This window comes from Callorhinus ursinus, unplaced genomic scaffold (genome assembly GCF_003265705.2).
Source record: "Callorhinus ursinus isolate GAN/ISIS: 27379988/994484 unplaced genomic scaffold, GSC_fseal_2.0 scaffold5, whole genome shotgun sequence".
NCBI classification, from domain to species: domain Eukaryota; kingdom Metazoa; phylum Chordata; class Mammalia; order Carnivora; family Otariidae; genus Callorhinus; species Callorhinus ursinus.
The window spans coordinates 46293650-46310423 of NW_027397067.1; the positions used below are offsets into that span (position 1 = coordinate 46293650).

At 36.3% G+C, this 16774-nt stretch overlaps 1 protein-coding gene across 12 annotated transcripts in view; it reads right to left on the reverse strand.

The window, feature by feature from the left end:
- RGS22 (regulator of G protein signaling 22) overlaps positions 1 to 16774 on the reverse strand; it is a 119925-nt gene that overhangs the window by 54918 nt on the left and 48233 nt on the right. For 11 of the 12 annotated variants that reach the window (XR_012378273.1, XR_003207974.2, XM_073893032.1 and 8 more), the window contains exons 11-14: positions 14244 to 14377; positions 6638 to 6752; positions 5086 to 5208; positions 3965 to 4066 (exon numbers count right to left, since the gene is read on the reverse strand). Coding sequence is in view for 10 of the 12 variants with exons in the window: in XM_073893032.1 (XP_073749133.1) it covers positions 3965 to 4066; positions 5086 to 5208; positions 6638 to 6752; positions 14244 to 14377 (474 nt within the window). In the remaining 2 variants the exon portion in view is untranslated. The remainder of the gene's footprint in view (positions 1 to 3964; positions 4067 to 5085; positions 5209 to 6637; positions 6753 to 14243; positions 14378 to 16774) is intronic. The other variant, XM_073893029.1, reaches the window with a different exon arrangement.

Below are 16774 nucleotides of genomic sequence, written 5' to 3' on the forward strand. Positions count from 1 at the left end.
CTTCAGAAATGAAACCCAAAGGAAGGAATATGATGCAAAAAGCAATGGTAAGCATGAAATCTGTGTGTGAATAAATCTACACAAACATCAATGGTATCAAAACAAAAATGATGATAGCTACTTGGTAGGTATATAAAAAAATTTTAAATGCCATACAAAAATGATATGTAAAATGGTCAAGGTGTGGTGGAATTAAAGTGTTCTAAGATCCTTAAATTATTTGAAAGGATTAAGATAATGATTAATTGTAGACTTTGTTAATTTTGGTATGCATGTTAAAACTGTAAGGGTGAAAACAGAAATAGAATATGTAATTTCTAAAACAGTAGAGAAAATAAAATGTAAAGCACTATTACCACCCACATTTTATAGGACATTAAACTGAGGCTTATTAAACTGACTGACTTGACTAAGTTTAACCAGCTAAGAACTAGCATAATAATAACAGCATGTGACGTAAATTCATTTCTTTCAACTCCAAGTCTGTGATTTTTTTTCCTTCTATGTCATATACCCTCTGATACATGTTCCATTGAATAAGGCAAAAAATCTCACACTGCTGCAAGAATATCTTTATGTTAAACAGCACTTTGTAGTAAAAGTAAGCAAATCCTCTTATTCTTTTCCATTTCATTCTTACCTACTCTCTCCACTCATTAATTCCTACATTCCCCAAATAATTTTTCTCCTGGGCTCTAATCTTTACTGTTTTTTTTCTCTCTTCCTCTTTCCCACTTAAATATGTATGTGATTAATAAGAATAAGTATGTGTACACGTGTGTAAACATGTGCAATATTTATGATCGTACTTGTTTATTTCAAAAAAATTCTCAATGTATATGCTGTAGAGAGTGGTAAATTCTAAATGCATAGTTTTTGCTGGAATGCTCTTTGTTTGAAAGATTTCTACAAAGATGAAAGACGTCATAAAAGTCAGTGGTACCCAGATCTGCTTCATTCTATTATAGTACTCTATGACTGAAGCAAGTATGTACTATCAAAAAAGCAGTAGGACTATCTGTGGCAACAATCTAGGCTCCAAATCTTAGCAGTGGTAGATGGTCCCCTGGAAAACTGTTGCTAGAGTCAAAGACTTTACCTCTGCACTAGGGTAAGTGACTCCTTTTCTCCTTGCCAAGACCATTTCCATTGGCTTCTAACAGCACTATTCTATCTTGAAACCATGCAGTAAAATCTTCAGGATGCGCCCTAGGCTGCAGTTCAAGCTCTTGGACAATTACTCTTGCTAAGTCACTGTCACTGATTCCGCATCTAGTCTGCCTACAGAAACTTCTGCAATATTTTATGAGGCAAAACTTCAAGGTATGTAATTTGCTTACTATCATACAGAAAAGCATATAAGTCCCTTGGAACCAACTCTCAGTCTCCTACCATAGAGCATGTCAGATGTATCAAAACAATATAAAATCAAGTTCACAGTGCCTTTAACATGGTGCCAGCTGATTACATTCTACCATTGGCATTATTGATCCAAATATCTGTATTGTAAATATACTCTTGAAGAAAGCCATACAGCATTTGTATTATAAAGAAATGAATGCTATTTCATACTGTGAGACAATTCTTACATCTGGAGGCACAGAAATCTTGGATAATTAAAACCTAAACCAATCTAGACCATTGCTCCATTAACCAAAAAATAAAGTAACCATAGATGTAAAAAGCAAACAAGCCAAGAAAAAAAAAATCACATGACTTGCTCCTTCAATTTCCCTCTATTAACCTGAAGGCAACTTTCTCCACTGTTCCCCGCTCCCACCTGCTGTGACTCCCCAAAAGATAACCTAGGGAAGAATATGTGAAGTCATATGGTATTTATCTCTCTGACTTATTTCACTTAGCATAACACCCTCTAAGTCCATCCTTATATGTGGAATCTAAAAAACAAAACAAATGAACAAATGACAAGAAAACAGATTCTTAAATACGAAAACAAATTGGTGGTTGCTAGAGGGGAGGTGAATGGGGACATGAATAAAACAGATAAAGGCAATTAAGAGATACAAACTTCCAGTTATAAAATAAGTCATGGTGATGAAAAGCACAGCATAGGGAATATAGTTATTAATGTTGTAATAATGTTGTTTGGTGACAGATGTGACTACACTTACAATGATGAGCACTGAGTAATGTACAAAATTGTTGAATCACTATGTTGTACACCTGCAATGAATCTAACGTTGTATGCTAATTATACTTCTATTTACAAAAAAAAAAATTAGAAGATAATCTAGAGGAGGATAAAAAGCTTTCAGACCTTGATGATCCCCAAACAGAATAATCCATCTCAGAATAACCAAAAGTTGGCTGTATCCTATTTCACAATACTTCTATAGCGGGTAGAATAATTTCATTACTAAGAACTAGTAAGTCTACCAATAGACTTAAATAGAATTTCCACTTGTACAAGTGCATGGAAATATGGTGACTACAACAACAACAAAGAACCCACTTGATGGACCAGCCGAAGATGTTTGGAGGAGTGGGCTTTGCAGTAGTGAAAACATAATAAATAACAGATGGTACTTTTCCAGACAGGAGCAAGAGGCCAGGGGGAAGAGGATATGTAGAGACCCACAGGTCAAGGATGAACAAGCAAAAGAGCCCACTGTATGGTCTCAAAAAATGGTACTGGCAAATTAGAGCTATAATTTCATGATCGCATTGAGCCAGATCTGGGCTAGGTAGCAGCTGAAGCCCTTGTTCTCATGATAAAAAGTACAAAGCTCTGTCAGCTGATTTACAAAGCATAGTTATTAACACCAGAGTCCAGACGGTGGAAGGAAAAACAAACATCCAGCAGCGGTACTCTCTGAGATCCTGAATAAGAATATAAGGTAATACACAATATGACAAAACTATCTCTGCATCATCTGGGGAGAGGTTCTCCGGAATGGGGTTATTCCAGCTTATGAGAACCACTTATGTGGTGAACAGATACAGAAGGGACTAGCAGTTTTCTAGGCTTGAAGACTTCTCTCGATAAAAGATCATAAGATCCTAGGGCTCCTGGGTGCCTCAGTCAGTTAAGTGTCTGCCTCGGGATCAGGTCATGATCTCAGGGTCCTGGTATCGCGCCCTGTGTCGGGCTCCCTGCTCAGCAGTGAGTCTGCTTCTTCTCTTTCTGCCCTCCCCCCTGCTCATGCTCTCTCTCTCTCTCTCTCTCAAATAAATAAATACATAAATAAATACATAAATAAATACATAAATAAAATCTTTGAAAGAAAAAAAGATCACAAGATCCTAAGAATAAAAAACTGAAAAGATTAAGTGAGCTTGAGTCATAATTCTATTCTCTTTCCTTCTTCCCCCTCAAAAGAGGCCACTCTCTTGGTTTCCCTTTGCAGAGAATCCTCTGTTCTTCCTCCTCTATTTTGCTTCAGCATGGTCTTGAGATGTTCTTTCCTCCACCTCTGTCTCTGTCTTACATGGTGTGTAGTACAGAAGCATAGGGGATGACATGGAGCCTACATCACAGAGTCAACATCATTTCCCGCCCTCTAGAAGGTCACCAGGCTGAGTATGTCCAACAGTTGATTCCTACAGTAAGCTCAGAGAATAGCTCTGGTCAATGTCTCCATTCCCCATCACTTCAATGATTCATGACAAGTCCTGTCTCAGGGTTCTCTTTTAAGTCACTCACAACCAAACCAAAAAGGCATAAATTACAAAAAATGTGGGATGTCCCTTATTGGCAGAACAAGTAATTGCCAGCAAAGAGAAAATAAAGCAAACCAAATAAAATAGATAAAATGGAAACCCACAAATCAAACTATAAAACAATATTGTACTGACATTTAAATGAAGTAATCCCATGGCAACAATTTAACTGCCGCCTTTTTGCCTGTAGTCCCAGATTTCTCTTGTTTGGAGCTGGACACAACTTTTTCATTTTTTTGTGTACTTAGAGCTGCACATTGAACCAACATTATTTACTACTTACTTGGGCTTGTTTGCATACTTTAAAAGGGTGAAGCGTTTCTTGGTAGAAAAGCTGATGATAAGCCTGTAGATCAAACCAAAAGTACACACTGTTCTTCCACAACTGTAGGTGGAAAAAATACATAAATCATTACCACCCAATTATTAAAGCTCTACAAAGCCCTAATTTCAAATATAAATAATTGTTCAGCTCCTTGGTGTTACCATAAATCAGGTTCAATTTAAGATGGTCTTATCTTCTATTACAAACTGGCAGCATACAAAATATTTATTGGTATTGTCGCTAAAATATTATATTTTTGCATGTATGCTTCTTACATAATTGGCCATTAAAATAGGAAGCATGCTGGTTAACAAAGAATAATCACATATTTCTGGCATGAAACCAAAATCTGGAGGTATTTTGATATATATGGACAAATGTATATCATACTAAAACCAAACACTACTCTAATAATTGAGCCAGTGAAATATTTTACATTTGAGCAAAATGAAAACAAAACAAAACAAACTGGCAATGAGTTTTCCATTATCCATTGCAACTTCTAATTGTTAGTTATTAAAAATGAAAATTAAAGGGGGATTGATAGACATCAACTCTGAATTTAATATATAGTACATCAAAACAAAATTACATGAGAATAAAATATTGTTAATAATGCAAGTCAAGGGGCGCCTGGGTGGCTCAGTCAGTTAAGTGTCCGATTCAGTTTCGGCTCAGGTCATGATCTCAGGGTCCTGGGATCAAGGCCCATGTCTGGCTCCATGCTCAGTGGGGAGTCTGCGTCAGGATTCTCTCTCTCCCTCTCCTCCCGCTGCCCCTCCCCTCTGCTGGCATGCTCTTTCTCTCACTCTCTATAAAATAAATAAATATAAAATTTTTTTTAAAATAATGCAAGTCAATCCTTTACTTTTCTTTGTAATTCTAGTAGAACAGTAAACCAAGAGAATTATAACTGAGATGTTAACATGTTTACTAAATATTTAGCACAAAATTTCTTACCAGAAGAAATGGAAATTTTAAGATCAAATAAAATTATTTGAGCATTGAATTACTTCAGCTTCTCTTAGTTTAAAATGAGGTAAAGGCATAAAATTAGATTTAAAATCATTATTTTCTACCTTGTTTCCTGAATGTTCACAGAATTTAGTAAAGAAGAATCCAGCTCTATTTTCTACGTACAAAGTCTGCAACAAATTTTCCATGTCAAATCCTCCCAAGGCACCATCTGCCATGGTTTTAACCTAGATAACAAAACAGAAGTCCATGATCCACCCAAGAACGTGGTGATTTTTTATGACACTGTACAACAGGGTTTCATAAATTCTGCCAGGCTGTCATTTTCCCACTGGACTTTTTATTTTTGTACCTTATAAGTAATTAATGCAGTATGTTTGCATATAACTGTCACTTAAGAGTCATTTATGGAGGTAAATATAGCAGCAGACTTCATTCTATTATAAACCAATCTGATTTCAAACTTAATGTTAGGGTAACTTCTCAACCTCTATTATTTTCATGTTTCAGGCACAGGGATACCATTTTAGGAGTCTTCCAAAGCTCTGTTGGTGGCCTCGTTCCTACATATTTACTGTTATTTTAGCCTTGAGGTGATGCTATAATGGCTACAAGAGAGTTATAAAAAGAACCATCCTCAAGGTCTCTCAGTGCCGCTCATTAACTGTCCTCAGGGGGCCCCTCCTTGGAGAGTCTCACCCTGTGCAGGTCATGGCCTTCAGAATGTAAATGGTAATGTAAGTTCTCATAAAGCTCTGTTATTTTGGGGCCTCTCTGCCAACAAAGCTGGCAACCCTAATACCATTCTTGAAACACAGAAATTTGGCTACCTCCCCAAGCATAAGAGTGACTTCAGAATATGAAAAAGCATCCACCTTTCTCAGGAACTCTGGCATTTGCTGTATGGAACTCAGACTTCTTTGTAATCTTAAGATAACTGTGGCATGAACAATTTAAGGCATTGTTATAGTGTCTCTCTGCCTCTCTCTTTATCCCTCTTCCAAACATATTCTAAAGTGAGAATTTAATGTTTTTATGATGTTTAACTGTTGGCATCCCAAAAACTAAAAAAAAAAAATATTATTTTGGTAGGGGAAAAAAGCCCTAGTTGGAAGAAAAGGAGAACTGTTTGCTTAGAATAAAATAAAAAGTTATACAAAATTATAGCTAAGTGTTCAGACCTTATTGGGACTACCAAAGTTTCTACCTAAAGTATAATCCTTAGGGAATATAAAATTGTCAACCACAACTGGTGAAGTAAATCCACTTTATTAAGATAGCCACACACTGGAAATACTCTGCTTTATAAAAATTGTTTCCAAAAAATGACATCAAACATTATTTTTTATCACATGTTAGCAATTTAATAAAAATAATAGATGCTCTTATTTTGTATCTAAGGTATTCTCACACCAAAACCAGAAGACAGCTATTTTTGAGAAAATAGTAATCAATGGAGTATATACAGCGACATGGTACTACAAAAGGAAACACAGATAAAATTTTTGTATAAAAATCTTTTTGGAAGGAAAAAATAAAATGTATTGTTTAGTAGAGAAAAAAAATACTATGGTAAAGCAATAAAAATTCTCTAAAATCAGGGGACATTGGTCAGTTAAATGAAGAGTCAGATAAATCAGTTCTCAAAATACTTACCAAAGGTTCTTCTGTGTAAGTGTATCTTCTATCCAGCTGGGGCTTCAGACATTCAGAAATGTCAGTAAAAGATGTTAAGCGAATAATTTTACTGCTTTCTGACCTGAGCCTCAACCTAAATTATAAGGATAAGAACGCATTGATCAATATATATTGAGCTACCTGTGGTACATGTGGCACCAAATCTTAGGAGTGCATCTGAACACTGTGAGAGAACAGGGGAAGAAAAAGTACAAGTATCAGGTCCGGCCTTTAAGAAGTGGCTGAGAGGGATGCCTGGGTGGCTCAGTCAGTTAAGCGTCTGCCTTCGGCTCAGGTCATGATCCTGGGGTCCTGGGATCGAGTCCCGCATCGGGCTCCTTGCTCAGCGGGGAGCCTGCTTCTCCCTCTCCCTGCCACTCCTGCTGTTTGTGCTTTCTCTCTCTCTCTCTCTAATAAATAAATAAGATCTTTAAAAAAAAAAAAGTGGCTGAGAAAATGAAGTACAGTCCTCAATAAAGACAACTCTCTATAAGATTAATTGCTAGTTGAATGAATTCAAGAATATAGATGTCTAATGACTGGAATGGATAACAATGAGAAGTCCCTTTGAGCTATATTAGTAATTAAAGAAACGAGATTTTCCCTGAAAATAGGAGATGTATTGTAAGTGTGTGTGTGTGTGTGTGTGTGTGTGTGTGTGTGTGTTTAGAGGGGTTCTTTATTTTTTTAATTTTATTTTATTATGTTATGTTAATCACCATACATTACATCATTAGTTTTTGATGTAGTGTTCCATGATTCATTGTTTGCATATAACACCCAGTGCTCCATGCAGAATGTGCCCTCTTTAATACCCATCACCAGGCTAACCCATCCCCCCACCCCCTTCCCTCTAGAACCCTCAGTTTGTTTCTCAGAGTCCATCATCTCTCATGGTTTGTCTCCCCCTGCAATTCCCCCCACTTCATTTTCCCCCTCCTACTATCTTCTTTTTTTAACATACAATGTATTATTTGTTTCAGAGGTACAGATCTGTGATTCAACAGTCTTACACAATTCACAGTGCTCACCATAGCACATACCCCCCCAGTGTCCATCACCCAGCCACCCCATCCCTCCTAACCCCACCACTCCAGCAACCCTCAGTTTGTTTCCTGAGATTAAGAATTCCTCATATCAGTGAGATCATATGACACGTCTTTCTCTGACTGACTTATTTCGCTTAGCATAATACCCTCTAGTTCCATCCACATCATTGCAAATGGCAAGATTTCGGGTTTTTTGATGGCTGCATAATATTCCATTGTATGTATATACCACATCTTCTTTATCCATTCATCTGTTGATGGACATCTTGGCTCTTTCCATAGTTTGGCTATTGTGCACATTGCTGCTATAAACATTGGGGTGCACATACACCTTCAGATCACTACATTTGTATCTTTGTGGTAAAGACCCAGTAGTGCAATTGCTGGGTCATATGGTAGCTCTATTTTCAACTTTTTGAGGAACTGCCATACTGTTTTCCAGAGTGGCTGCACCAGCTTGCATTCCCAGGTGCCCCTTGACTTGCATTATTAACAATATTTTATTCTCATGTAATTTTGTTTTGATATAATATATATTAAAGTCAGAGCTGATTTCTATCAATCCTTTAATTTTCATTTTTAATAACCCTAACAATTAGAAGTTGCAATGGATAGTGGAAAACTTATTGCCAGTTTGCATTCCCACCAACAGTGTAGGAGGGTTCTAGAGGGGTTCGTTAGATGGGGAGAATAGTGAGCAATAAGTGAAAGTAGGTAGGGAAAGCCTTGTTTAAAAGGCTGCACGTTAACTAATTTGCTTAGAGCAAGAGGACACTAACAGTTAAGTAAACACTATATAACACATACCAAACACTGTGCTAAATAAAATTCACATTATTATATTTAATCCTCACAACAGGTGGGATTCATAAGGATTTATATGTGGTAGTGCGGGGTGAGATAATGGAAGACTATGGACTTGACTAATGGCTTTAGACATTATCTTTTTATATTTTCTTATCCATCTCCCTCTCCATACCTCACTGCAATTATTCTAAGCCTTATTTTCCAGCTCCATAAAACATGCCCATCCACCTCACCAATATATCTGCACTCCAACCCACCAGCAGATTGCTTTGCAGGTTCTTCTCAGACAAAAGGTAGGTACAACATGCTTCTGTTTCCACTCCCTGATGTAGTAGACACTGTTGACTGACTGGTTTACTCAACACTCATTCCCAGATACTGGGTGATACTGAGAAAGCTAAATATTCACTTTCTAAGACCGACTTGCGGAGACGGATCGTCATGTGACACAGTTATGACTAATGAGATACAAAACAAAGTCTGCTGGGGAGCTTCTAAGAAAGCTTGCTTTCCTGACCAAAGGGAAAGGATTAATGAAAATTGCCCTTTCTTCTTCATGATTTGAAAGCCTGATATCAGGAGCTATAACACCAATGAATATGAAAGAATGGCCAAAAACATTACAAAAATTCAGGCCCTAATATTTCCAATCCAAGGAACCAATACTGGCAGTTGCTTACCCTCAGATTTCTTGTTCTGTGAGAAAAATAAGCCCAATTTGTCTAAGCCGTTGTTAGTCAAGTTTTGTTATTTGCAGCTGAAAACTCTTAAATTATCTATCAACAAATATATCCACCTATACCTATCCTTATTTCCTTCCATCCTGTCTCAGGAAAAAGTGTCCTATCTCACATCCAAGGTTAATCTCATGGCCTTTTTCTTGAATCCTTCCTTCTATTCTCCTTTGAAAATACAGAGCTTCTTTCTCATGGATCTTTAACTTTTCCCTTTCCACTAGATACTACTGTAGACATATAAACAGCCTCAGGTCTCCTCCACCTTAAAAATATTGCTTCCCACTACAGAAAATCATCAAATCACAAAGGAAGAGAGCAAGAAAAAAAAAAAAAGGAACAAGGGAATTATGAAATAGCCAGAAAACAATGAATAAAATGACAATAGGTCCATACTTATCAACAATTATTTTAAATGTAAATGGACTAACCTCTCCAATTAAAAGACACAGAGTGGTTTGAATGCTCTCATATATGCTGAAAAGAGTATGTTGTTACAACTCTTATGAAATATAATTTAGTAATATCTAAAACAATTTTTAAATCATATGAACTTTGATTTAGAAATTCTACTTTGAGAAATTTATCTTGCAGACATATGCATACATGAAATACAGCAAATGTACAAGAATATCCATTGCAACACTGTTTTTACTAATGAAAAATATTGGAAATAATGTCCATGTCCCTCAAGTACAATGTTGGGCATAAAATCAAAGACAACCAGACATAAGGAGAGATAAGATTACAAGAACAAGAAACAACAGAAAAAATAGATTATAGTGTATCTGTTACTGTAATGATAGCATTTAATGCTATGAAACATCTTTTCCAATGAATTCAGTAAAAACAAAGGTATAGAATAAGTGGATAGCATGCTACTAATTTTGAACTATGCATATATTTCCAATTTTGAAAATAAAATAATTTAATTTTAGTAAATGACACAAAAAAACTTTCTAGATGTTTTCCACTGCATAGAAAATAAACTCCAAATTCCCTAATGTGACACAAAAAAATTCACTATCTGAACCTCATTTATTGTTTTAGCTTGTATCTTGCCTTTTCACTGTAATATTCTATACCCTAGCCACAACATAAACATAAAAACAATACATAGTTCTCAAAATTCAACTTTTCTCTCAATTCATACTTATATATCTTTATCACTTGAAAAATTAAGATAATGCTTTCTTCATAGGGATGCAGTAAGAACTGATATAATGCAAGCAAAGTACACCAAAGCTCATTAACTGCTATTTTTGGAAATGGCAGAGAGGGTGATTTAGACCAACTCTCCCTTTAAAGACCAACTAGATAAACTGAAAAATACAAAAATTAATCTGCTAAAAGAAATTTGAGTGCTAACAATGTAGTTAAGAATTTTGGAGCCAACAGAAATAAACTCACAATTACATGGTCAATTAATCTTTGACAAAAAAGGCAAGAATATGCAATAGAAAAAAAACATTCTCTTCAACAAGTGGTGCTGGGAAAATTGGACAGCTACATGCAAAAGAATGAAACTGCACCACTTTCTTACACCAGAGACAAAAATAAACTAGAAATGGATTAAGGACCTAAATGTGAGACCAAACCATAAAACTCCTACAAGACAGCACAGTCAGTAACTTCTCAGACATTGGCCATAATCGTATCTTTCTGGATATGTCTCCTGAGGCAAGGGAAACAAAAGTAAAAGTAAACTCTGGGACTCTATCAAAATAAGAAGCTTCTGCACAGCAAAGAAACAAGCAACAAAACTAAAAATCTACTGAATGAAGAAGATATCGGTAAATGACATAGCTGATAAAGGGTTGGTGTCAAAAATATATAAGGAACTGATACAACTCAAAACCAAAAAACAAATAATCCAATTTAAAAATGGACAGAAGACATGAACAGATATTTTTCTTTTTTTTTTTTTTAAGATTTTATTTATTTATTTGACAGAGAGAGACACAGTGAGAAAGGGAACACAAGCAGGGGGAGTGGGAGAGGGAGAAGCAGGCTTCCAGCCGAGCAGGGAGCCCGATGCGGGGCTCGATCCCAGGACCCTGGGACCATGACCTGAGCCGAAGGCAGACGCTTAACAACCAAGCCACTCAGGCGCCCCGAACAGATATTTTTCCAAAGAAGACATCCAGATGGTTAACAGACACATAAAAAAATGCTCAACATCACTCATCATCAGGGAAATGCAAATCAAAACTACAATGAGATATCACCTCACACCTGTCATAATGACTAAAATCAAAACCACAAGAAACAAGTGTTGGCGAGGATATGGAGAAAAAGGAATCCCTGTGCACTGTTGGTGGAAATGCAAACTGTGCAGCCACTCTAGAAAACAGTATGGAGTTTCCTCAAAAAGTTAAAAATAGGGCACCTAGGTGGCTCAGGCATTAAGCGTCTGCCTTCGGCTCAGGTCATGATCCCAGGGTACTGGGATTGAGCCCCGCACCAGGCTCCCTGTTCAGCGGGAAGCCTGCTTCTCCCTCACCCACTCCCCCTGTTTGTGTTCCCTCTCTCACGGTGTCTCTCTTTGTCAAATAAATAAATAAAATCTTTAAAAAAAAAATAGATGAATGGATAAAGAAGATGTGGTATACACACACAATGGAATATTACTCAGCCATAAAAAATGAAATCTTACCATTTGCAATGACACGGAAGGAGCTAGAGAGTATAATGTTAAGCAAAATAAGTCAGAGAAAGACGAATACCACGATTTCCCTCATATGTGGAAGTTAAGAAACAGTACAAACATGCAAAGGAAAAAAGAGAGAGACAAACCAAGAAACACACTCTTAACTGTAGAGAACAAACTGATGGTTACCAAGGGGAGGCGGGGGGGGATGGGTGAAATAGGTGTTGGGGAGTAAAAAGTACACTTATGACGATGAGCACTGAGTACTGTATAGAATCACTGAATCACTATGTTGTACACCTGAAACTAATACAACACTGTATGGTAACTACACTGGGATTACAATAAAAAACTTTTAAAAAGGTAATATAACTGACAATATAAAAAAGAGAAGTGGTTTATATTTACAATGGAATATTACTCAGCCATAGAAAAGAATGAAATCTTGCCATTTGCAACAACACAGATCTAGAGAGTGTAACACTACAGGAAATAAGTCAGTCAGAGAAAGACGAAAACCACGATTTCACTCATATGTGGAAGTTAAGAAACAAAACAAACAAAGGAAAAAAAAGAGAGAGACAAACTAAAGAAACAGACCCTTAACTTTAGAGAATAAACTGAGGATTACAGAAGTGGGTGGGGGGTTGGGTGAAAGAGGTGAAGAGTACACTTCTCTTGATGAGCAGTGAGTAATACATGGAACTATTCAATCACTATAAACTAATATAAACTGAACCTAATATAATACTGTAAGTTAACTACACTGGAGTTAAAATTAATAATAATAATAATAATAATAACAATAATAATAATAAATTTTTAAAAGGAATTCTGGGGCCAAAACTCATTGAGGAAAACAAAATTACCAGAGGTGAGGATTCTGGGAAGATGTCAGAGTAGGAAGCACCAGGAACTTGCCTCCCCCCTAAACAACAATTGCACTGGCAGAATCTAATGTAACTATTTTGGAACCCTGGAGTCTTAAGGCTTTCACCTGCCAGGGGAAGGCTTGGAGAGTAAATTGGGTTCATTTTGCTCAATTAGAATTGCTAACACAATAGCGGCAGCTAACCTTCCCGACCCCCAGCCTTGTGTCAGACAGCTGGGTATGTGTTCTGGAGCATTCTGCATACAGCTGCAAGAGCCAGTGTGAGCAGAAAAGACCCTGTCTATCAAATCTCAGGGATCTGAGCTCTGATCTCTGATTGCTGCTGCAGATCACAGAGGTGCAGACAAGGCAGGTGGCTGCTGTGGTTGCACCTCTTAGCCTCCCTGCGAGGTTGCAAGCCCAGTCCCCTTCAGGCTGAAGTGACTTCCAGGAATTTAAAGAGACATTGCCCTTTTTACCCCCAAACTTCATTTTTCTCTTTTGCCTCCTTTTAGAAGCCAGACATGAAAGATTAGGACATTCAAAAGCAAAATGCATTTGTAGGGAAAAATTAGAAAGTGACCACACATGCCCAGGAAAAGGACCTAAGAAGGCCCTAAATTTTACCTCAGGCTGATCCTTGGCATAGTCTACAAGTAAAAAAAAAAAAAAAAAAAAATTAAAGATAAGTTAAAAATGGTAAATTTCGTGTTAGTGAATTTTATCTCAAAGGAAAACAAAAGAATAAAAGCAAAGTAATAAATTAGTGGGACCAGCAGATCCAACACCAAAGTTAACCCAAAGGGTATTTTTTTAGGTGGATGGAAAATAATCCCATTTGAAATAAAGAACAGTGAAAAGAGTACATATGTGGGCAAATCTAAATGAATAAGGTAATATGCTATTAAATAATGACAAAATTCTTGAGAATCTTATGAGTTTGCAAGTTTGAGATACTGAACAGGGCCAAGTAAGAACTGGAGGGAAATCTCAGAAGTCTTTTGACCATACAGCTCATAAGAGGGTGGAGATCAGAGGCACCATCGATTTCAAATGACTAATCTCAGGAGTTCTGTTCCTAACTCAGAGTATGCATGACTCTAACACCTATCAATGAAATATAAAAAAATTCTTATAAAAAATTCTTATATAAAAATAAAGATATAAGAATATCTTTATATTAATTTTATATTTATATATTTTTTATTTTTTATTTTTATATTTTTATTTATATTTATTTATAATATATATAATATATTATTATATTATTATATTATTATGTTATATATATTATAATAATATATAATAAATTTATATAATATATATAATAAATATAAAATATATTTATATTTATATTTATTTATAAGCATAAAAAAATCAATGTATTCAGTTTTCAGTTTCTATTTAATTTTTCAATTGCATAAAAATCTTACCATTGCAGAATAACACCTGGCACATAAAAAGCAGTACCTACCCTTTCTCAATCACATCATCCTTCGAAGAAATTAGATACAAAGACTTGTTCCTCCAAGGTTTTTGAACTGCTGTTTTCACTCGAGGTGGTTTCTTGGGAGATTTAGGACGTTGTGATAAATTGAATTCTTCATTCTAAAAAATGGTAAAATAATACACAAAGTGAAAAATGAGCAATATGAAGGGAAAAAAAAGGGCCAGAGAATAAAGCATAGCTCTGCCCATCACTAGAGGATTTCTTCTCTCACTCTACCACCTACCATGTTTCCCATTAGAATACAAATGTACTGCTTCCTAAACTCCTGCTTTTATACAACCAGCAGGCTGAACCCCCTACAACTCTTTAGAATGTAAGAAGAGAAAGGCCAAAGGCTTATATATCCTATTCACAGCACTGTGAAAGAAGACTCTTTCCTAGAGGGAGAACTTCACAATAACTTTTCTTTATTCTCTAACCGCATAGGTTTTAGTACATCTGAGGGGTGGGAGTAGGGGGCTGGGGAAGGGGGGTAGCAGGACAGGGAAAGGAAGCAAGGATACAACCAGTCCATAATAAAGACCTATACCTTAACAAAACTATCTCCTTCCATTTTGGACATTTTATTTTTGTGGTTATTATTCCCATTCTTAAATGTTATTTATGATAAAGAGTTAACTATTTGGTAAAAGCCACATGGACAAATCAAAAAAAGTATAAACACTTAAAGGTCCAAATGTAGGAGAAAGAAACAATGATCTGAGTATGGGATATACATAAATGTAACATTACATAACACTTGAAAGTAAGGATTATGAAATTATGACACATGGAAAAATGTGATGAAGATGTTAAAAGAAATAATCAGAATACAAAAGTATAAGTACATTCAAATTAAAAATTCACAACAAGACCAAGAGAAAATAAGTAATAGTTGTCTACAGGTAGGTGAGATCAGAAGTGATTTGTCTAGGGAGCCCCTGGGTGGCTCAGTCAGTTAAGCATCTGCCTTAGGCTCAGGTCATAATCTCAGGGTCCTGGGATCGGTCCTGGGATCAAGCCCCAGATCAGACTCCCTGCTCAGCAGGGAGTCTGCTTCTGCCCCTTCCCCCATTCATGCTCTCTCTCAAATAAATGAATAAAAGCCTTTAAAAAAAAAGTGATTTGTCTTCAGTTTCCAAATTTACAGTAGTTTTGTTATTTTTATAGTTTGGAAAAAAAAAGTCAAATATGTCAACTTCTATTGCAATGTAATACATGTTGCTGGAGAGCAAGGAATATATTTGTGATGTTTTATTATCCAGAACAAACAATAAAATCTTATATACATTCTAGGTGCCTAATAACTACTAATATTTTTTTAAGAATTCCATAAACAAAATTAATTACTTAAGTATGGCTTACACATAACTTCCTAGGTATCAGGGCTTACATCTGTTTAGTCATTCAGAACACAGCGTGACATTAAGCAACACTCAATAAATGAGTGGTACCACAGGGGGCTGAGCTTATTAAAAGTATCATACAAAGTGGTCAAATTCATAAAAACAGAACGTTGAATGGTGGTTACCAGGGGCTGCAGGAGGAGAAGGGGAGTGGTTTAATGGGTATGTGGTTTCAAATCCACAAGATAAACAAGTTCTGGAGATCTGTTTCACAACAATGCAAATATATTTATTACTGAAGTGTAGACTTGAAAATGGTTAAGGTGGTAAATTTTACATGTTTTTTACCACATTGAAACAAGTTTTCTTAAAATAAAATAAAAAATTAAATGTCTTATACAGAGAAAAGCCTAAGTTAGAATTTTAGGCCTTTCTGGCTTGAGTGAAAACTAGAAGAGTATCCAGAAAATCCCTGATGGAGAAGAAACTAAAAGGACCCTGTGAATTGGGGGGGAGGGGGTAGGTAAAGGCACTGTTCTATATCGTGATTGTGATGGCAGTTACATGATGAATATGTCTGTCAAAATTCACAAAACTGTACACTAAGAAGAGTAAACTTTACTGTCTATAAATTACACCTTAACACTGGTTGTGGAGCCCTACGTGGGGCTTGGACTCAGGACCCTGAGATCAAGACCTGGGCTGAGATCAATCTCTCCCCACTCCTCTGGCATTGCTCTCCTTCAAGTTCCTTTCCCTAACCACACCACTTACTCTATCTTGCCACTTACCTCCCAAATACCATACAAATGTTATTTGTACAAACATTTCCATGTTATCAGAATACGTGCTCCCAACACGACACCCCTAAGACGTATATTAACTGGTCACATGGGCAAATGGGGGAAGATTAGATTTATCAGTGAAGTGGCAGAGAAAAAAGCCACACGGTGCAAAGGAGGTCAGGAAAATATCAAAATGAATAGGAAATCATTAATGTGCTAAAGTGACACTAATTGAGAGTGTGGTCCTCAAACCCACAGTAAGAGCATCACCTGGGAGGAAGCTTGTTGAAAATGGCAAATCCGTGGGCCCCACACCAGATCTCCTGACTTTAGATATTCAGGTGAAGCCCAGGAATCTATTTTTTTTTAAGATATTATTTATTTA